Source organism: Pholis gunnellus (assembly GCF_910591455.1).
Source record: "Pholis gunnellus genome assembly, chromosome: 10".
Lineage (NCBI taxonomy): Eukaryota > Metazoa > Chordata > Actinopteri > Perciformes > Pholidae > Pholis > Pholis gunnellus.
In genome coordinates, this window is record NC_136537.1 from 3171931 (window position 1) to 3195478 (window position 23548).

Sequence of the window (23548 nt, forward strand, 5' to 3'; positions counted from 1 at the left end):
TTTTTTTTACGTTTTATTTTGAAAAATGATCGGATTCTCTCGCAATTTCATCCGCCTGAGCCTCTTGACACATGTCAAGAGGCTTGTCTCGGTCACATGATACTTACCTCAAAAATGAAGCCCGCAAACTAGCGAAAATTAGTTGAACCGGCGGTATACCGGTTGAACCGGTTGAACCGGTATACCGCCCAGCACTAGTGTGGACTTCACAATAGTTGTGCAGAACAAAATAAGCATTCATAAGAAAAGGAAAGTCCTCCATTTTGTTTCTATCGCCCTCCCCAAAGCCGCTAACCTTGACTTCAGACGTCCGCTCCGTCTCTGATAACCCTGCTGGACACGCCGCTCACTAATCGCTCCAATAACAGCTGCTTCCTCCGTAATAATGCAGACTTTAACTGAACAACAGCTGCTAGTAAAGACAACAAGGTCAGCAATACCTGTAATCAGCTGTCCGTGTTGAATTAACCTAGTTGATCGGTAATCAAGGCTGTTGTTTGTGATTTCCCAGGAATGGGTCACGTGATAGGGGCGTGACCAATCGGGGAAGGAGACGTCATGACTGCTAAGAACCAATCAAGCAGCGAACCCGGGTGTGGGCGTCATCATTTCCAAATGTAAGCACTTACGACCGTCCACACGAAGAGGCAACCCTGGAGTTTTCAAACTTATCCGTCCTCGGGTGCGTTTCCAAACGTATCCGTTTTCGGTGCTCGAAAACTCCGGTGTAGTGTGGACGCTCAGCATAAGCGTAGCAAAACATATGTGTTTTCAAATGGAAACGGAGTAGTGTGGACATGGCCTCAGAAAGCAACGGCAGTGCAGCGGATCTCTGGCCTCCTCCAAAGAGCAGAGAGATTGTGACCTTCTTTCACAGAAGCACAACAGCAGCCCATGTGTTAAAGACAAAACAGGAGTTGCTGCAGCTTCCTGTACACAAATGAATCCATCATTGTTCAAAGTAAAAAAAGAACATACTTTCTGATGGCATTTTTTGCTGTATTGAACCGTGCCGTACCAAACCGTGGCACCACTGTATCGTATTGAACCGAACCGAGAATGTTGTGAACTGTTACACCCCTAATATATATATATATATATATATATATATATATATACTGTATATAATTCATATATATATATATATATATATATATATGTGTGTAACCATTGCCATGGTTTGCAGTTACAATATTGCTCGTTAATTTAACAATGAAGAAAATTGTTGGCCAAATTATGCCATCTACTGGAGTTTTTATATGCCTATACCCTCTCAAGGCAACAACACCAGGTCCAAGTGGAACCAACAGATTCCTATTGGTGGAATACCACTACTAAATAGCCATTTGTTCCATAAGATCTGCGTGACTCCATGACTAAAGCTTGATGCCAAATGCGTCAGACCTTGCTTTTAGGTCTAACATGACTATGCCGTAACAATAAAGACATTTTAATTCCTTAAAAGAGAGTTCCTTGGAGTTTTCTTGGTATTGTTTGTCCACATTCCAAAGAGCATCACAAACAAACTATTTGAGTCTAGCCCAATAGAAGTTTGTTGATATATGTTTTTTTATGTTGAAAAACAGACATTATTTTAGCATTTAAGGTCGGTGATGTGCTGGCTGGTTGGTAGCCTACTTTCTTACCAGGCTGCATATTACTCAGGCCCATGCTACATCCAGGACATGATCAAATCATACACACCAATCTGTCCACTACACTCCGCTACTGCCAATTGGCTTGCTACTCCCACACTACAAAGGGGGCCCAGCTTTCGCACAACAAAATCACAACTGTTTGCCGTCCTGGCTTTTCAATGGTGGAATGAGCTACCTGTTGATATAAGGACAGCAAAAACTCAACATCTTCTGTCAATGACTGAAAACATATTCAGATTGCATCTGGGCCCATGAATAAAACTTTTAAAAAATGCACAAACATGTTTTTTTAAACTTCACGTTAAATGAAGCTCTTCGTTTCAGTTTTATTTACTGTGGAAGAATTGATGATACACTGCATGCATTAACGAACTGTTCATAGAACAGGTATAATAGATAACGTATTTCCCTTCACTGATAAGAAGAGCATTTACATTAGTCATTTAGCAGACACTTTTATCCAAAGCGACTTACAATAAGTGTATTCAACATAGGTATTCAAGAGAACTACTTGTCAACAGAAGTCATAAGTACATCTCCTTTGTTAAACAAGTATCTAAGAGCATAAACCAGAGCCAACGTACAGTGCAGAAACAAAGGAATACAATAAGTGCAACGAACTAATACGAATACAATAAGTGCTAAGAGGAAGGCTCAGGGTAGCACTTCTTGAAGAGGTGGGTTTTCAGCCTGCGCCAAAAGATGGGTAGCGACTCCACCATTGTGGGGCCAGGACAGAAAACGGCCGTGACCGTGTCGATCGGCCGCAGGGACCTCTGAGCGACGGGGCAACCAATCGCCCCGAGGCAGCAGAGCGAAGTGGTCGGGCAGTGGTGTAGGGCTTGACCATGGCCTGGAGATAGGAAGGAGCTGTTCCTTTCACTGCCCTGTAGGCTAGCAACAGAGTCTTAAACTGGATGCGAGCTCTTACAGGGAGCCAGTGTAGAGCATGGAGAAGGGACGTTGTGTGGGAGAACTTGGGGCGATCGAACACCAGGCGAGCTGCAGCATTCTGGACAAGCTCCAGAGGTCTGATGGCCGACGCCGGGGCTCCGGCAAGTAGTGAGTTGCAGTAGTCCAGGCGGGAGATGACAAGAGCCTGGATTAGCACCTGCACCGTCTCCTCAGTGAGGAAGGGGCGAATCCTCCTGATGTTGTATAGCAGGAATCTGCAGGAGCGTGTAACTGATGAGATGTTTGCTGAGAACGACAGTTGGTCATCCAGGGTCACACCCAGGTTCCTCGCAGTCCAAGTTGGCGTCACCACGGTATCGTCAATGGTGATGGACAGGTCTCGGTGCGGGTAACCCTTTCCCGGGAGGAACAGTAGCTCGGTTTTGTCCAGGTTGAGCTTGAGGTGGTATGTCGTCATCCACTTCGAGATGTCAGCCAAGCCCGCAGCGATGCGTACCTCCACTTGCGTGTCACCGGGGGGAAATGACAAGACCAGCTGGGTGTCATCGGCATAACAATGGTGAGGAAAGGAAGGAGTGTAGTCGCAATAGACTGAAGAAGAGGGGAGGGGATCGGATCAAGAGAGCACGTGGTGGGGCGGTTAGATGTAACAAGGTTGAGGACCTCGTTAGGGGAGAGGGGAGCAAGACAGGGTAAGATGGGGCATGGAGTGGGGAGGGAGAGCTGTGGGGGAAGGGCTGAACAGGGTAGAGAGGGAGAGGGTGGACAGGGACAGGGGGGTTGAGAGAAGGAGGATCTGATATTGTTTACCTTCTTGTCAAAGAAGTTGGCGAAATCATCAGGGCGAAGGGAGGAAGTAGGAGGAGGGGGTGGTGGTTGGAGGAGTGAAGAGAAAGTTTCAAAGAGTTTTTTAGGATTGGAAGCAGAGATTAGGATTTTAGAGCGGAAGAAAGCAGCTTTAGCAGTAGATAGAGAGGAGGAGAAAGTGGAAAGAAGAGATTGGAAGTTAAGAAGGTCTTCTGGGAGTTTGCCTTTTCTCCATTTACGCTCAGCCTCTCTTAGAGTCCGTCTATCAGTGCGCACTGAGTCCGACAGCCATGGGGCAGGTGGGGTTGGCCGTGCAGGCCTGGAAGTGAAGGGACAGAGGTTGTCTAATGAAGAGGAAAGGGTGCTGAGGAGAAGATTAGTGGCAGTATCAGGGGATAGGAGAGAGAAGGATTCAGGGTCAGGGAGAGCAGAGGTAACAGAAGAGGAAAGATCAGCCGGGGAGAGGGATCGAAGATGACTACGGGTAGAAACCATGTGGGTAGGTGGCGGACTCAAGGGGGGAGAGGAGAGGGAGAGGGAGTAGGCCATGAAGTAGTGGTCAGAGAGCTGGAGGGAAGTGACGGAGAGGTTGGCAGTAGAACAGTGTCGAGTGAAGATAAGATCCAGCTGGTTGCCGGCCTTGTGGGTAGGAGGAGAAGAGGAGTGGTAAAGGTCAAAGGAGGAGAGGAAGGAAAGAAGAGGTACTAGCTTATCAGTCTGGATGTTGAAGTCGCTGAGCAGGATGAGTGCGGAGCCATCGTCATGGAAGTGCGAGACTAATGTGTGGAGCTCCTCCAGGAACTCACCAAGAGGGCCTGGTGGGCGATACACAACAGCAATGGTGAGCTTGACTGGATAAGTGACAGTAACAGCATGAAATTCGAAAGAGGACGGGGAGAACTGTGGAACAGAGACGAGAGAGTATTTCCATTTAGGGGAAATTAGCAGGCCAGTACCACCACCTCACCTCGCAGCTCTGGGAGTGTGAGAGAAAGAGTACACATTTGACAGTGCTGCAGGTGTGGTGGTGTTTTCTGGTGTGATCCAGGTCTCAGTTAGAGCAAGGAAGATTAGCCCGAGATGAACTCAGCTTTCGGCACTGCCGACTGGCAATTCCATAGTCCCCCCGCCACCACTTGCTCTCCATGAGCCGAGAGAGTAGGATAGATGAGGTTAGTGGGTTCACGGCACCTGGGAGTGACTCAATGTCTACGTGACCACCGAGTAGAGGAGTGGACAGAAATAGGATGCAAACACATGGTAGACAAATAGAAACTCAAGAAGTCGGGCTTGAAAAAGTCGCCCTGTTGCCTTTGTTCGCCCTAGCCTTCCTTTGCCTAATGCTCGAAAGCTGACGCTTCCAAACACCAGCAGTGGTTAAGGACAGCAATCTACCGATTGCTCATTGTCTGCCAGGAGTGTAGGCTCCTCCCCTTGCAATCAGCAAAGCTATTCAGCTGCTCAGACTCAACCACACCTCCTCAGACAACAGAAACTCACACAGCTCTCACAACTGAAGACAGTCTAAGTACTGCTATAAAGATAACTAGTAAAAGCAAGAATAAGATACTTATTATGTTCCAAGTGAGCCAGAAGTGCAGTTGTTTCTCCAGAAGATGAATACACACAAGAGCATGTTAGCAATGTTGTGATACTGAACTTACATTATATCACTTGTCAACAATAACAACAAATGACACATGGATGAATGAAAAAAAACAAACATTGCCCTTCAGCCAACCAAGGACAGCCTTTTCTTAGCCAAAAAAATAATTTCGCAAGAAATTTTGACAGTGTGGTTTCTACTGCCCGAAGACGTCGCAATATATAGCTACACAGGCCGATGTTACTGGTAGTATCGTTGCGGTTCGATTGAGATATCGCTTCTCTCTTTTCTGCATTTAAGATCCATACTCTTGAATATAATCTTGTAAAACGGTTTCAATTTCCTGTACATGTGAGTTTTTCACACACCAAGCCGGATCAAGTGCTGTCTGACTTCAACAGGCAGTTAAATATATTGTCCACCGTTAATGGTGTTAGCCTTGGAGCGAGTTTTCTTGTGTGTATTGAGAGGGACCCCTAGTCATGGTCATTACTTTATAACAATGAACAACCCACAACTAACGCTCTTTAACAGAGCAAATCACAACGACACAACAGTCTGTGACACAAACAATTTGTAACACTAATAATTTTACATTTATAAAATTACACCGCCGAACTGCATGCTGGGTACAGCTCACTCGCCTGCTAGCAAAACAGTCTGCTAACAGCTGGGAGAGGCTCCGTCGCTCCAGTAAAGTTTTTCACATGATCTGCTCTTCAACTCATCATTCCTCTCATGTATTCATATCGGAGCAATAGGAGCTACGGTTACGGGGGTTTGAGGATTTGTTTGAGAGGTGTTTCCCTGCTTTTTCTCCATGAACAGGCTGCAGGCGCACAGGTGATTCTGATTGAGCTAATTAGTGAACGGAGATTCACAGACACACATGACTTAGCGATATACGTGATGCAGCTCAGCCAATCAAATATGGGTATTCTGACAAGTTTCCTGATTCCAGTGAGATGTACACACACCATGACACAAGTGGGCGAGACAAGGAAAGACTTGGCAGAGCAGGACAATAGTTAGGTAAGCTGTAAATGATAAAACATAGATCAATCTCCAAATAAGAAAAATTGCCGGCAGATAAGACTCTGCCGAATGCGCTGATGTCTTTTTTATGTTGGTGGTGTTAAAAATGTGAGCTCCGGTGCAATATACAAAACTGGTACCGTCTGCTTTCTTTGAGAAATGAGTGGTCAGATTTAACATTGGTCTCTATGGAGCAGAAAGTTGGTTTTCCTCTCAATTAAGTGATTTTCTGCCAAATGTGTAAATCTGTGGGATTCCACAATCACTTTTTAACAAGAAGACAGGATTAGCTACTGTATGAACTAAAAAATATATATGAAGAGTGAAAATTGTGGAGTCGAAGGCAAAAGACAAATATTTTTTTCACAAGAATCTGAAGCTGCTCTTCACTCTAGCGGTGACATCACGCACTCTAAGCTGCGCAATACACACCCATTATAAAGGCAGAAGAGGACTGAAAAAATCATAAAATTTAAAATGGGACAGTTCAAAAAGTACAAGATATCAAAAAGATTATAACATACAATAATAGCTTACGATTTTCTCAGTATTTTAAAGTTGAAATGGTGTCTGTAGCTGAAAGTATGAGGAAGTTGAAGGATTTGAAAGTGGAAGAATTATTTGAATTATTTGAAATATTTGAAAATATTCTCCATAGAAACCCATTCAAATAAAAAGTTGCAAAAAGCTTAATAATTCTAAAAGTTTAAAGATTAGAAATATAAAGAGACATAGCATAAATGTCCTTAAAGAGCTGAACATTTTGATATTTGAACGGTTTCTGTAGCTTAAAATATGAAGGAGCAGAAGCAGGCCATGGAAGAAATATAAGAGGAACTAGAAAATGCATTTCCTGCTGAAAATGCGTTGGAATGCTGAAAGCTGAAATTAATTGCGAAAACATTGCTGAAAATAGATATCCAATTAAAAAAAAATTGCAAAAAGCTTGATAATTCAAAAGATTTAAAGATTACAAATGTGAAAAGTTCTATCAGTTAGATGGACTGAGTGAGTGTGAGAGAGAGACAGGCAGGCAGACAGACAGTTATATGGACTGAGTGAGTGGGAGAGAGAGAGAGACAGGCAGACAGACAGACAGTTAGATGGACTGAGTGAGTGTGAGAGAGAGACAGGCAGGCAGACAGACAGATGGACTGAGTGAGTGTGAGAGAGAGACAGACAGGCAGACAGACAGTTAGATGGACTGAGTGAGTGGGAGAGAGACAGGCAGGCAGACAGACAGTTAGATGGACTGAGTGAGTTTGAGAGAGAGACAGGCAGGCAGGCAGACAGACAGTTAGATGGACTGAGTGAGAGAGAGACAGGCAGGCAGGCAGACAGACAGTTAGATTGATTGAGTGAGTTTGAGAGAGAGACAAGCAGGCAGACAGACAGTTATATGTACTGAGTGAGTGAGTGAGACAGGCAGACAGACAGTTTTATGTACTGAGTGAGTGAGTGAGACAGGCAGACAGACAGTTTTATGTACTGAGTGAGTGAGACAGAGAGACAGACAGAAAATGCCTTTGACTGAATATCTCCAAGTCTTGTGTGTGTAGAGAGAGACATGCATGCCTGCATGCGTAACTGGTTGCCATGGTGAGGACGCACCTGGTGTTAGAAGCAGACTGATTAAGAAACGATTTTCAACAAAACTACCTGTTGAACATATGCTCTTTATACCAAAACCAGTCAATCTCAAAAAACATCAATCTCCATTGATATCTCCAAAAACATCAATCTCCATTGATATCTCATTCAAAAAAGATTGCAAAAAATGGAATAATTCAAAACGTTTAAAGATTAGAAACATGAAGAGATATAGCACCCCTCTGCTGAAAGAGCTGAACATTTTGATATTTGAACGGTTTCTGTGGCTTAAAGAAATGTCAGCAGTAGTGATATTTGTAGTAGTAGTAGTTAAAATGTTTTAGTTGTAGTAGAAGTATTATTAGCAGTAGCAGTATTAGGGGGAGTCCTCTAAAAGTCTCCAAGACCTGAATGACTGTATGAGAGAAACACACACAGACAGATAGAGGAGTGCGAGTGCACGTGTCTGTGAGTCTGTGTGTTTATAAACATCCCTAATTAGAAACACCTGTGTGCCTGCAGCATTTTAATGGAGATAAAACTGTGAAACACCTCTCAAACAAATCCTCAAAAACCCCATAACCGTAGCTCCTATTGCTCCGATATCAATACATGAGCGAAAGGATGAGTTCAACAACAGATCCTGTGAAAATTGTGTCTGTAGTGTAAAAAATGTGGCTAAACTGGCGATGTAGAAATGGGGTACCGAGTTCTGTGGAAGATGTTTTTGCAGCAAGATTTAACATTGAGCTCTATGGAGCAGAAAGTTGGTTTTCCTCTCAATTAAGTCATTTTCTGCCAAATGTGTAAATCTGTGGGATTCCACAATCACTTTTTAACGAGAAGACAGGATTAGCTACTGTATGAACTAAAAAATATATATGAAGAGTGAAAATTGTGGAGGCAAAGGCAAAAGACAAATATTTTTTTCACAAGAATCTGAAGCTGCTCTTCACTCTAGCGGTGACATCACGCACTCTAAGCTGCTTAAAAGCATTCCAACAATAAAAAGAGGAATAAAGAAGAGGATAACAATACTTGGAATGCTTAACAGCATTCCAACAATAAGCCCGCAGGATTACAGTCAGTGTGCTTTGGCACAGGCAGTTCTACTGCCTTTGTGCCACAAAGCCACACTGAATTAAATCCCAGTAGTCACTGGTAGTCAAATTTTATTTCCATGGTCAAAACCTTTCATAATGAAAGTCCAACATTGATCAGAGAGCATCCTGGCCTTGAAGATGGTTTCTCTAATAGCTTATTTTTTTATTAAGAGTATTTGGAATATGTAGCTTCATGATATGCTCTTGATCCAATAGGTTCAATTGTCTTACTTTTTTAATTTGTCAAATTCAAACACCGTGTAAGTTCCTGTTATACGCCACCAGGTGGTGCTGCTGACCCGTTTCTGTAACTTTGAGTTTAGGGTAACCTCTTTTTATTTGATTAGTAGTGAATAATCTTTGTTAAAACATGTAGGCTACAAATACACTCTCGAAACTAAGGCTCCAACTAAAAAAAACAAATGTACAAATACTCTCTCTCTCTTTCTTCCTCTCCCTCTCCCTCGTTCTCTCTCCCTCTCTCCCCCTCTCCCCCTCTCTCCCTCTCTGTGTGCATGTGTTTGTGTTTGAGCCTCGAGACAGCTCCAGCCAGTCAGACGCCAGCAGACGAGCGCGAGCCCGCTTCGCTTTGTAACCATTTAGCTATCTGGTCCACCAACGACAGGCTGAATGCTGCACGCGCAGAGAAGCAGGATCCCGTGAGACACGAAGAGGATCTACCGGTGTCAGCTCAGAAGATACAGCTCTTTGGACTTACAAACAAAGACAAAAACAAAGATTACTATCGGGATAAGCAGCAACTTACTGTATCCGTTTTACATGTTGAAGTGGCAGCGCGATACCGGAGCGTTTCTTCTAGACGGGACCCGAAGCTCCACAGACTCCGGGATGTATCGGTGCCGGGGCTGCATGTAGGGGACTAGTTCATCTGGGAGAAGCTGTCTGGTTTGGTGGAGTTTAGAAACTATTGCTTTGAGGGGACATGAACTCTTTCTGTGTCTTTCATATGTTGACACTCCTGACAGCCCGTGACAAGTTATCAATTATGTAACTCCGAATAAGATCCAATAAGCTGACGTTCCTCTGGGTGCTTTGAAAACTTGTGTACTGTGACTGTCTGTTTTTGATCTGGTCATTATTACATAACTGGTCAGTGTGAATGCATTTAGCATTTTAAACTGCCCATGAAGAATTGCCATCCTGTTCATGTGCTGTTCCCATTATTTTGTCCAGCAGCTGCGGCTCTGCTGCAGCCGATCTGTGCTCAGTGTGTGTGTCAGTGTGGGTTATTCACAGTACTGCTATGCAGACTGACTGGAGCCACGCTCAGACAGCTCCACTGTAAGCCCAACTCTGAGGCACACGCCTGGACCGCTCACACAGAGAGAAACCTTTACAGCTGAGGAAAGCTCCCTGCAAGTCTGGAACCAGAGGGGCCACTTGTGCGGAATAGCAGATGTTACACAGCTTTGTGTACTAATGTGGATTATTCAGGATGCTGCTATGCAGACAGAGTGGAGCCACAGAAACTCTGCTGGTAAAGTTGAAGCAACACACACGGCTGTGCAGCTTCTGTCAGTGCAGTTGAACAGCTTGTGTTACGCTGTTGGCAGCTGAAGGTTTGTCAGGAAGGAAGTTTTTTTTTTTTTTAACTCATACTGGTTGAGTACATTATGAGTTGGAAACTTTCAGACAGACTTGGACCAAAAGCTGTGTCTGAAACATAAAAGTCCCCTACTACTTTTTTACAGTAATGAAGCCAATGCCAGCAGGTGAACATTGTGAAAGATGACAGTGAAACTTTGTGGAATTGAATCATTTTGCATTCGAGACACGCAGTGCATTTTGCACAGTTGAAATTAGATTTGTTGTTAACATTTCACTTCAACAGCTTGTTAGTTACACTAATTGTCGGAAAATGAAGAACCCTCATCCACTGAGTAATACCTGGAGTAGATCCATTAACAAAGACCCAGTGCTGATCTCTGTGCCAGACACGAACAAGAAGTTCAAGAGGAAGTCTCGGGAGCCTAAAAGGCTTTACAGCGGCCCTGAGCCTGAGAGGATGAACACCTACCCAGAGAACATGTCGGATGTGAACTCGGTAGATGACACCCAGACAGAGGCGTGTAATGTCAGCAGGTTAGATCCTCTACAGAGACAGCTGATGATGTCACAAGAGGGGATGGCCAGTACTACGGGGATGCTGTCCGGACTACCACAAGGTAACGTGGCTCCAGCTCAGAGCGGCGCCATAGACATGAGAATCGGCATTAACGTGCCCGCCATCACTTCCAAACTGTCCCAGTTACCCGCCTCTCCGTTCTCTAGCTCTGAGATCTCCCACTGGCCCACTGCCATCTCCCAGCCTCTGTCCAACAGACTCAAACTGGGCCTCTGCTCCACTTTCCCTCTGTCCACATCATCCAGCAGCAGCCACAGCCATTCACCCAACCACCAGGCCTTCTCCCTGGAGCCCCAAACTTCAGCTCTGCCTGTCCCGAGAGCCTCCCAGACCTCCCAGTGTCACGAGTATGTGGAGCCCCGGGACCAGTCACCTGAGGTGAATGTGTGGAGTGTCATGAAGAAAATAACGTGGAGAAATATTGATGTAATGGAATTAGAGCTCAAATTAATTCATCATTAGTCAATCGACTGAAAATGAATTGCAATATTTTTAATTGATTTGAGCTAAATGTATTAGATAGAGATAGATAGATAGATAGATAGATATATACTTTATTCATCCCCAGGGGGGAATTTGTAAACAATTAAATCCCATTGACATGTATGTGTATAGTAAACTTAATATCTTACAAAACAAGAGATTTAAAAACATGCCCTTAATTGAAAATATATATATGTATTAATCAGTAAATACTGCTAGAATTAAGTGCATTTTACCTCTTTGTGAGATGATGAGGTAACACATTTCTAACAAAATGACAAGGAAAAACAATACATTGAATTGTTCAAAATGAATTTGAATCATCTGCTGTAGTTCGGTGCAGATGATCCTGAGGTTGATCATGGTGAGGTGTTAATCAGGGTTTGGTTAGAAGGTTTAACTGCTGCCTCGTAGTTCTGATAGGGTTTTTCCATGGGCCTGGGTCAGCCATGGCGCGCCAAACCAGCAGGGTATATTCATGATTATATTTCCTACTGCTGCTGTTCACATTAACAACAATTCACTGATGAACTGGTGGGATGATTTTATTGTGAAGAAGGTATAGGAAATGCAAGGTAACCTTGCTGTCCTGTGGAAAAACCCTATGAGGGATTTGTGGGTTACAAGCTCTGTTCCAGAGGACAAGTTCAATAATAATTTCAATAAAATGGTGCTGTTGTTCGGTGAAACGGAAAAACAAATGTCCTTCTGCGCTCAGGAGTCTCCCAGGAAGCGGGCTGGGGGGAGTGCTGATGGACCTGGCCGCGTCCCAGAGGTCAAAGCCATCCAGCAGACCAGGAGGCTTCTAGCCAACGCCCGAGAGAGAACCCGGGTCCACACCATCAGTGCTGCGTTTGAGGCCCTTAGGAAACAGGTCAGACTCACGTTTTATACTGATAACACAACACACGCACACACGTACAAGCCCAAACACACACATACTGTACACACAAACATTGCGCAGGATCACATACATTGTTTTGGCTTTCAGTAAATATGTTCAAGGTGGCCTCAATATGCAGATGCTGCCAATATACTGCAGGAAATAAAAACTTCACTTACAGTCTGTCGGTCTGTAAGTGAAGTGAATACACTTAGTTTCTCATTTAAAGCTCTGTATAATGTTCTTATAGCAGATCAACATCAGGATGGCCACATGCAGAGCAGCTGTATGGGCCAGCGCCAACAAGAGATTCGTCTGATCACATTTAAAAAGTAAGGCTGATGGGATCAGTTTACTGCTGTAGTCTTGCTTATAAGAACACAAAGCCTCATAAATCTTTTGCCACCATACGATAAAACTCCACTGCCACCCAAAACTGATAGAAACTTGAAAGAACCATACGTTTCTTCATTTCTAATAAAAACTTTAAAAAAATGTATTTCCTTTCTCTCAGCTTCTCAAACCGGCAATGCAGTGTCAACACAGTTGAGCACAATGAGCAAGTAAAATGCCACGTTGTGCTAGTAAATCTAGCAACTCACTTGCCCAATCGAGCAAGTGGTAAAAAAGTGAGTGACAATAAGTTTGTGTTCTTATTTCATAACCACTAATAAATAAAACAGTTTGTATAGGTAAGTAATAACTGACTTTGGGCAGGTAGATTTCTGTCAGTGGGCTGCAGAGATGTCCTGGCCTACACATCAGATTCTACAGACTAAAGAAAAACTTTGTTTGGTATAGATCCCTGCAAAAATCACACCATAATCATGTTGGTACGTTTTTTAAAGAAATGTACTTTATCAATCCCAAATTGGCAAAGTATTGTGTTACAGCAGCAGGTTATTCAAGCATTTCAGTAAATATACATATCAACACCAGATATATATATCTATAGAATACACAGTATAACGAATATATTAGAATACACTTTAGATATAAGAAACCACAAGTAGAATATAAAATATAAACTTAGAATAACAAAGCAAGACATAAGTTTGCAAACTTGTTGCAGTTTTTTTAAAATGTTAATTAAATGAGGTAGAGTGAGAGAAAAACAATGTGCAATTTCAGCATGTGCAGAAACAGAGCTTACTGGTTCTGACAGAAACTAGCTGAGAGTTTTCTGTTAGACAGAGGAGAGGTGTTGCAGAGGAAATATTTCCTGTATTGGTGCTTTCGCCAGTGAAGCTGAATCAGTCTGAATCAGGGAAAGAGCTCCGCTGTCTGTCCACTATAGTGGAGAGGATGGTCAGGAAAGGAGCCAGCCTTAATCAGTTTATTAAGTTTATTGGTGTCACCGGCTTCAGTGCTGCTCCCCCAGCAGGCTACAGCCAAGTACACTGGCACACGTCCAAGGATCTCAGCTTCCTCAGGAAATGGGAGTCTGCTCATCCTAATATACAGGTCTTAATATAATAATTATGATAATAATGTGAAATTATAATTCCCTCTAATATCCCAGATAATATCGTCATTGCAATATACATAAAGAATGACCACTTAGATAACTTATCACATTATAATGTATTATAAAAGTGATAATTATTACAACTATGAGAATTATAATACAAATAGATCCTCGAGTTAGTGAACAGCACTTAAGTATTATATTATATAAAGTGCTTTATAATGTGTTGTTATAATTATTGTTATAAAGCATTTTCAATATTTGTCAGTGCTTATAACATTGCTATAAGCAGATTGTAACTCACTATAAGTATGTTTATAATGCATCATAGACATCGTCCTCCTCACTAGTCTACGTTATTATACCACATAACTTTTAATAATGTTATTATACCACGTAACTTTCAATGTTATTATACCACGTAAATTTCAAAGTTATTATACCACGTAACTTTCAATAATGTTTCATAAAAGGGACTTGATATACTACATCACCTGCTCAGTGCGTCGCTCGTTGGACTACGTCACTCGCTGCAAAAATGTCCACATCCAACATATCTGTGGTTTGCAGAGACATACAAAAATTGTATTCCCAACTCCCTCTATTTGCTCCTCTCTCCAGGTGCCTTGTTACTCTTATGGGCAGAAGCTATCCAAGCTGGCAATATTACGTATAGCCTGCAACTACATCCTGTCTCTGGCTCAGTTGGCTGATCTGGACTACAGTCCCGACCACGGCAGTCTGAACTTCTCTCAGTGTGTGGAGCAGTGCACTAGGACCCTGCAGGCCGAGGGCAGGAGCAAGAAGAGGAAGGTGAGACTGCACTCCTTCTCTCACGCAGCTCTTCGCTCGCAGCTTTAATTATGTTTGATCATATTTCAGTCACTGTTTTCTGACCCACTCCTGGTACAGACTTAACACATTCTTCACCTGTTGTTTTGACAAATGCAACAAGAGATTTATGTCTTATGCCGCCTTCACACGTGTTAATCGCGTAATTTGCGCCGCGCTTACTTGCCAGGAACTAACGTGCTGGAGAGGGGCTGTGGCTTATCGCCCTGGAAGCTGTTCAACTGTCTACCATTTATTTCCGCCATCAACCATGGAAAAATAACCTGAAACGTTCTGAATCTGTCCCAGTTAATTTCCCTTTGCAGTGTGTGTGAATCAGGAAGTAAGCATGGACCCAAGCTGTTGCCTAGCAACACAGTTCACAGAGGGTGAATACAGGTATACTCAGACAGACAGTATGAAAAACATTTTTTTTTTAATATTGAAGATTGTAAACATGTTCTAGTAGAAACCCAAAAGTATGAACCTGGAATTGAACATGACATGTCCCCTTTTAAGTCACATCAAACCTATGATAAATGATGAAATGGCGTTTCATATAAGGTTCATGAATATGCATGTCAACTATATGTTAGATGAAAGATACAAGTGAGAAGACGGAAAAGGGAAAAGAGAAAAATGATGACAGGAACCAATATTGCATCACAAATATCACAAACGACACTTGACATGCAGACTATAGGGCTGGGGATTGACCTCCTGACCTGGTGGTTAAAGGAGAACCCGCTCTACCCACTGAGCAGCTGCTGCATCTCTTGGTTACTTGTGTAGGTCTAATAGAGGCATCAGTATTTCATTGTTTTTTTAACCGATTAAACGTTCCTTGTAGTAACTTTAAATAAAACACAGTTCTCCCTGTTTTAAGAGCTTCTTAAAGGTTAGGTTGGTATGGTATCACCTGCCAAACACTTCCTTTGTGCAGTAGTGTGTGTATGAAGCAGTAATGTCAACGTTTTTATCACACTGAGCCAGACAGCAGCTACATAACACAAGAGCCAACAACCCACATTAGCTTTCTAACTAAAGTCTCCTTCTTATCTAACTTACAAACATGAACACTACTTGTTCTTGAACGAGCCAACAAACAAACATTCACCAGGGAACAGTGCACTGCTAACGTCAGTTTGCAGGCTAGCTGCTAGCTGTAGCACATTAAAGTATTTCTTCCTTTTTTTCTTCCTTTTTTCAAAACATTTGAAGAACACATTCGCATTACTTTTTGCTACAAAAAGGGATAAAATGTAATTTCACACACATTCAACACCCTTAGTAAATAAATATATTTTAAAGTGAGCAGACTTGGATTGAAGATTTTCATTTATGAGACAATCAAAGTGTTCTGCTTTCACATCCAGCTTCACACTATTGCAGTCATGTTGCTCTTTTAGATATTAACTAGCTGAGGGCTTTTTCCCTGCTGGCTGTTTCTCTCTGTGTGCATGCCTGCATTGTGTGTGTGTGTGTGTGTGTGTGTGTGTGTGTGTGTGTGTGTGTGTGTGCGTGTGTGTGTGTTCTCAAAGTTCCAGACACCAGATGTTTAGAATGGAAGGGAAGTGGAGCTGGCGCCATGAAGGGCAGAGGGCAGCGAGAAGGCACGCGAACTGAAACCACACAAACGTGCACACACACACACACACACACACTTGGCACATTCCCCAGCAGTCTCTCCAACACATTCCCCCACTCTGCCTCTCCAGGCCATCTGCTCCAACATACTTTGAAACAAGGAGGGGAAAAAACACAGTCATCATCAGCCTGTCAGACATCAGCAGCTGGTGGAAAGACAGGGGGGGGGGGGGGGGGGGTAGTGTGTGTGTGTGTGTGTGTGTTTGAGGGGGGTGGGGGGGGACAGAGCCACTGAGTCTGTGTGCACAGTTGGCAGGAAAATATATTTTTTTTACTTCATTGTGATTTGTATTTTTGCTCCACCATAAACCTGAGGTCCCAAATATCCCAACTGGAACTCATTTCAACACTAAGAATTTCCACTACTCACATTGTAGTTGAAGTGAAGAAAGAAGTATTCTTCACACTACATTATTATTTTTTGCGCTGTACACATAATCTCATAGTTTATGTTGGCACATTTTCCTGCTCAAAATTAGCTTAAATATGAAATGTGTCTGCTTGGGCAGGCCAACTGCTGTGATCTATTCAGAGCTTAACAAGATATTTAGGATAATGTTAGCCTCGATAAACAGCATGGCTACAGCTCTGTAGTGACACTCCTCCTGCTTTTTTTAACTTTTCCCCATAAATGAATAAGTTAGAGTTGACTCCTCTCTGTGGTCTCACTGAATGTTTCGGTGTTTATCTTGTGTGATTTTCTCACCGTGCTGTATATCACTTCAAGTGTTGACAGTTTGTGTCTTGGTTCCTGTCATTCAAAATTTATTTTAAACCTGTGTTCAGATTCAGAAACATGATTTTCACTGCGCTCCATCCAAACATCCGAAGTACTGACCTCAACTACAAGCAGCATTTGCATTGCAATACTTACTTTCTGTAATACATCTCCCAATTTTTCTTTTGTATACACATCCACATGAACTGGAATAATAACACCTTGGGACAAGTGCAAAATGTAGATAGATCTATATTATGAAGGCAAATCACTGTCAAAATCCGAGAGCGCAAATGAGATCCATGCGCGCGCGTATTTTACTTTGACGAGCGCTTTTATATCACTCCGCGAGCAAAATTCACTCTCGCGCGAGCAAAAGTCGCTCGAGAAGCTTAAACCTGTTCGCTCTCGAGTCTTTTTTCTGCTCGCTCGCGAGTAGTTTTTCTTTTTGACAGTAAGTGGGCGGACCCAGTCTTCATTGTATCTCTACATCTAATTGGTCCCAATGCTCGTCTTTGGATAAACCGGATATCACTCTGACACAGACGCCAGGTCTGTTAGAGGTGGTTATCAATCCGCCACTAAACACTACTCCACTACATTGCCACTACATTTGCTTTGAATTCACTCCATCATTCTATTACAGACGATGTGTGTTTGATAGTCAAACTGTGACAAACAGCTCAAAGACACTCTTTGATCTTAATTGATTAAAACATGATGCGATCATATTTAATCATACTGTTGTGTTTACAGAAGAGATATAATGTAGTTGTATATAATATGAGCAACAATTTGGACCTGCTCAAAGATCTGGAGCCAAGATTAGGGACCACTGTTTGTATATTAACTGTTAAATCACTGACAAGTAGTTAGTGGATGAAAAAGTATTCAGATCCTCACTGCAGTAAACGTACTAATACCATACTGATGAAAAAATAATCCACTACGATTAAAATACCTGCATTAAAACCCTTAGTCAAGTATGTTATTATCAGCAAAATGTACTTTAAGCAATCTGAAAATCTCCCCCTGACGTCTGTGTCAGTGATATCCGGTTTATCCAAAGACGAGCATTGTAACCAATTAGATGTAGAGATACAAGGGAGACTGGGTCCGCCCACTTACTGTCAAAAAGAAAATCTACTCGCCAGCGAGCAGAAAAAAGACTCGAGAGCAAGCAGAATAAAGTTTCGTGAGCGAACTGGTTTAAGCTTCTCGAGCGACTTTTGCTCGCTGAGTGATATAAAAGCGCTCGTCAAAGTAAAATAAGCACATGCATGGATCTCATTTGCGCTCTCGGATTTTGACAGTGATTTGCCTTCATACTATATTCAGTGCATTCAGAAATGATTCAGATCACTTCATGTTTTTATATGGTGCAGCCTTATGCTAAAATTTCGTTAAATCTATTTTTCCCTCATCAGTCTACACTACAATATTCCATACTGGCTAAGCGAAAACAAGAAAAGGTGGACAGCCATCTTCAGCTCTCTCCAGAGCTGATTGAACTTAATCGAACATGATTGAATTGAAATCCGGGTCCTGGCCGGGCCACTCAAGGACATTCACAGAGAGTCACTCTTGCATTGTCTTGGCTCTGCGCTTAAGGCCATTTTCTTGTTGGAAGGTCAACCTTCGGCCCAGTCTGAAGTCTTGAGCTCTCTGGACCAGGATTTCATGAATATCTCTGTTCAGCTTTCCCTCAACCCTGGTCAGTACCTGAGTCACTGCTGCTGAGAAACAGCCCCACAACATGATGCTCCTCCACCATGCCTCCCCATGTGGATGGTATTGTGCAGGTGATGAATGGTGCCTGGTTTCCTTCAGACATGATGCTTGGAATTGAGGCCAAACAGTTAAATCTTGGTTTCATCAGACCAGAGCATCTTGGTTCTCACAGTGAGAGTCCTTTAGATGCTTTCATGCATCTTTCACTAAGGAGAGGCCTCCGTCTGGCCAGATCGGCAGAGGTTTGCAGTGATTGTTGTCCTTCTGGAAGTTTCTCTCATTTCCACACAGGATATGTGGAGCGACCATCTAGTTTGTGGTCACCTTTCTTACCATAAGTCTTCTTCCTCAATTGCTCAGGCCCTCCAAGGAGTCGTGGTTGTTCCAAACTTCTTGTATTAAAGAATTATGAGGGCCACTGTGCTCTTTGGAACCTTTAATGCTTCCGTGTTTTCTTGTAACCTTCACCAGATCTGTGCCTCGACACAATCCTTTGAGTCTTTGAGCTCTACAGTCAGTTTCTTCCACCTCCTGGCTTGTTTTTTACTGATATACATTGTCAGCTATGAGACTTTCTACAGACAGATTTGTGTCTCTCCTAAACATGTAGAATAGAATTGACCACAGGTGGAATCCTATCAAGGTGAAGAAACAGGAGGCTAAATTCCAACTGTCACAACAAAGAGTCTGAATACTTATGTCCCTGTGATATTTCACAGGGGCATAAGTAATAATGATTTCTATAATAATAATTTATTTTTGTAAAATCCTGTTGTCGCTTTGTCCTTATGGAATTCATCTTTCTTCACGAATCTGTACAGCGTTTCTCTTTCTTTTGTTTCTTTTTGCTGTTAGCCATTTTTAAATGTTTGTACAAACATTTAAAACATTTAAAAATGGCCATTTATGGCCTTGTACAAAAGAAAGAGAAACGCTGTACAGATTCGTGAAGAAAGATGAATTCCATAAGGTTGATGCGTAAAAAAATGTATGCAAACAACAACATGAAAAAAAGTGAAAAAAGTGAAGAGATGTGAATACTTCCTGGATGGACTGTATAGTTATCTAGTCAGCATAAATAGATGGATAGAAAAGCTGTATTCTTATTTTCTTGCATACTTTTTGATTATTTGTGGATATTTGATTTCTGTGTATTGTATTGTTTGATACATTTCCCTTCAGACAGGGTTTCTTTGAAGTTTATCATGTGGAGTGATTACTGTGTGTATTTCTGTTCCCTGTAGATTTCAACCATGATATTAACCACTTCAGAATGAACAACATAGCCTCCAGCCCTCTAATCATCTGAGTCCATTCATACAGCATCAATGCCACAGATACACTTCTGTCATTTCAATTTCACTGCAAATATGCATTCTGTAAGTGATGTTAATATTGTGGATGTTGTATGACGTTATACTACCAATAATAAATAACCTGATGAGCTCCAGCGTCACAGTATGATGTGTAAACGTCCTAATCACAGTCTGAATTCCCTCAAAACTTCACAGATAGACAAACCTGGAGCTGATGGAGCTGAGATCAAAGTAGCCTGCCGTCAATCTCCCAACTTTTAGCTCAGACTGTTTTGAAGGACTCATTCCTCTCTGTGTTTCAGGAGTGAAGCTGAGAGCAGAGGACCGGCCCAACATGTAAACCTCTGACAAAGCAACGGGGAAGCAGAATACTGACGAGATGAGGATCAGAGGAAAGCTGAGGAAGTGGATACATGAAGGAGTGAAACTTTTGTTCACCACTCATTAATAACGAGCATCAATACTTGACTCTGAGGTGGAATTGTGGAGTTGTGGAAAGGCCCACGGACAACAACTGACAAACAGACAAAGGGACTTCAAGGATCAGCCCGCGGAATCCCTCAGCAACAACCTCCACTCAACTATGCATACAGCTAATAACATTACATTACTTTTCTCCAATTCTGCATTGGAGCCACTGTTGCCTCGTCAGTATGTATGTAAGAATGTATTTCCTGAGAACACAAACCATCATGAGCATGAAGCTCATCTGGTCGCAGGTGTAAAAAGCTCTAACACAACATCAGTTTGATGAGGACAGAACATTTGAACAGTCACTGCAGTTCAAGCAGTATATTCACTAAGCAGTTTTAATACTAGATGTTTTATAGTTTATAATCCTGTTATATTTCAAAGTATGCCAACTATGTTTATTCAGTACAAATAAAAATTATTGAAAACATATTAACTATTGTGATTTTTCACAAACACTACGTTAATACAATAAACTACTATACATTATATTTCTCTCTATATGTATTTATATGAAAGGAACAGTGTGTATGTTTTACGGGGATTTATTGGCAGAAATTGAATATAATATTCACAACCATGTTTTTATTCGTATATAATCATCTGAAACTAACAAGGGTTTTATTGCAATAAAATGATCCCTTCACATCTACTGTACATGGGAATGGGTTCACTCCACAGATTCACCATGTTTCTACAGTAGCCCAGTAGGGGCAAACCAAACACTGGCTGTAGAGAGAGACGTTTGCTTCTATTTGTTACCTGAAGGCCACTGTAGTTCTTCAGCACGCTTAGAAAAGGAGTGAAAGGAATTCAGTTTGTTGCAATCTGTAACTTTACCACTAGGTGCCACTAAATCGTACACACTGCTCCTTTAAAGGCCGCAATAAACTGTTATAACACAAATGTTAATGGGCCACTACAGTGCACCTCTATTAAGGTGGGGGACTAGTGAAAAAAAGACACTGGATCCACCGGATTTCTAATAATACAACTTGATGGCATCTTTCATTAGAACCTGAAGCTGTGACAGTCAACTTTGACATTGAAAAAAGGAAACATTGGCATTGAGATACTTGTGTAGGAAAAAAGTTGTATTGGCAATGAAAAAAAATTAAACACTGGCATTAGAAATAGTTTTGTTCTATTTTCACAGTTTTTTTACGATGACAGTTTTTTCCCACTGATCTAAAATCTATATATATATATGCAGATACATATACATATATATATATATATATATATATATGTATATGTATCTTAGGAAAAATTCACTCGAGCCGTGGTAACAATCATTAAACAGGACATTTATTCTTTGCAAAGAAGGAGACAGAGTTGATTCACATACAGTATACATGGATCAAGGCTGCTCGGAGATCTGTCTCCGAGCCTCGGATATTTATACCAAGTAAACATATAGTGTCACAGGCAATACGTCACAAAATCATAACACACACAAATTGCCTTAATACAGCATATTCTAAGTATCTGGACACTTTAACAATTGGTTCTAGTACAAAGGTCACTTTTATAATCAGAAGACTCCATGAAGTATTGACGCCGTCTACAACTTTATTTACCATTACAAGCAGTGCTGAGTGTTCAGATAGACTAAACAGCTGTGGCGCTTAATGTCAGAGGATGTTCACACAACAAGGACACATAAGGACACCAAGCTTTGTAAGCACACATTATATTTAGTCATTTAGATTTTCCCCAACAATGTATCTGCATAATGAGGAGAGAACTCTTTCAAATATCATTTTTGATGCCAAAATCTATCGTCACTGTCTTCCTCCATAGATTATTGCCCATGTGTTTCAAACACCACAACCTCCTCACAGCTGTGATCTTCTGATCATCAGTGTTATTTTACCAGATTTGACCAAGCTCCCCCAGAGCCACAGAAAACATTACACAACTGATTTCACAGGCTGAGTAGTACATCTCAAGTCATGAAAGTAGCAGAGGACTTTTACTTGTGACGAACTGCTCATAGATGCAACAATCTTTTCAATAAAGTATGTGTTGGCAACACGCAACCTCAAAGCCATGATGGCAATCTGTCACTAAGCAGAAAGAAAAAGAGTTGTTGAGGCTCAGCAGAGAGAGCAGGCTGCTCAGCAGCAGAAGGATTTACAGTCGTCATCTTAGATAACCAATGATTCAGGAAAATGAATTAAATAACAACACTGGTGGCAGGAGGTACTTGAGATCATACCTTGCTACTCTAATACAGACAAATGGGCGAGAGAATAAGATGAAGCAAAAAAGGTAGAATTCTAGTCTGTTGACAACACATCCCTATGAGCCGCAAAGTTCCTTTTATACAGTACCTGGTATAAGGGTATTAAACCCTTTTCCCACCAAAATAATATATGCGTGTTTTAAACCTCACTATAAATAGACGACAGTCTTCTTTCCCATTGCCATTAGAAGGGTAGCCTTTCTGGTTTCCTTCCTGTCACTTCCGCCATCAGAAGCAGGGTTAGGAAAAGAGTGAACATCTTAAGGTGGTTACTTCTTTTTCTAATATATTTTGCTGATTAAGTCTCTCTTTCAAACTCTCAAAACAGAGTTGTTGATTGTTGGAACAGTTGAAAGACTGAAAGAATTTTATTTGTGTCTCGATGATCAGCAATGTCAAATTACTGTTGTCTGATTGGAGTCTGGTACATGGGCTGAACTTATAGTCTTTTCGACCACTCAAAGCTTTCACACTACTTGTCATCATTCACACACCATCAGACTATCTAAAACACTCATATGCCTTGGCAAATTTGGGGTTAAGTGTCTTGCTCAAGGACACATCGAGATCCGACTAACCGGGGATCGAACCACCGATCCTCTGCTCTCCACTTAGCCACAGTTGCTGGTGGCTTTGATGATATCATATTAATTATATGTTTTGTATGTTAATACATTCTGATAATTGTCCAAATCTCTGTTGATTTTATTTATCATATATCCACTTCAATGTGCGTCACATAGCATTGCGCCATTAAAGTGGCGAAAACCTGCATGTCATGTTTCCGTCACTGTCCATCGGAACTGGAGCCGATACCTACCATAACTACTAGGGGTGCAACGGATCACAAACCTCACGGTTCGGTTCGGATCATGGTTTTGAGTCACAGTTC

At 41.9% G+C, this 23548-nt stretch overlaps 1 protein-coding gene across 1 annotated transcript; it reads left to right on the forward strand.

Annotated features, from left to right (window-relative positions):
• Window positions 1-9408: 9408 nt before the first annotated feature.
• On the forward strand, window positions 9409-20795 carry atoh8 (atonal bHLH transcription factor 8). Its single transcript, XM_079168088.1, has 4 exons — window positions 9409-11238; window positions 12062-12217; window positions 14316-14507; window positions 20240-20795. Exons 1-4 carry the CDS (start codon window positions 10594-10596, stop codon window positions 20243-20245), a joined length of 999 nt encoding a protein of 332 aa, XP_079024214.1. The 5' UTR covers window positions 9409-10593; the 3' UTR covers window positions 20246-20795.
• The last annotated feature ends 2753 nt before the right edge of the window (window positions 20796-23548 follow it).

What these genes read in the sequence shown, in the direction of transcription:
- atoh8 (XM_079168088.1), top strand. Translation starts at nt 10,594, where the DNA reads ATGAAGAACCCTCATCCACTGAGTAATACCTGGAGTAGATCCATTAAC. An exon ending in CCCGGGACCAGTCACCTGAG is followed by an intron (nt 11,239 to 12,061) that starts GTGAATGTGTGG and finishes TTCTGCGCTCAG; the next exon opens with GAGTCTCCCAGGAAGCGGGC. An exon ending in TTGAGGCCCTTAGGAAACAG is followed by an intron (nt 12,218 to 14,315) that starts GTCAGACTCACG and finishes TCCTCTCTCCAG; the next exon opens with GTGCCTTGTTACTCTTATGG.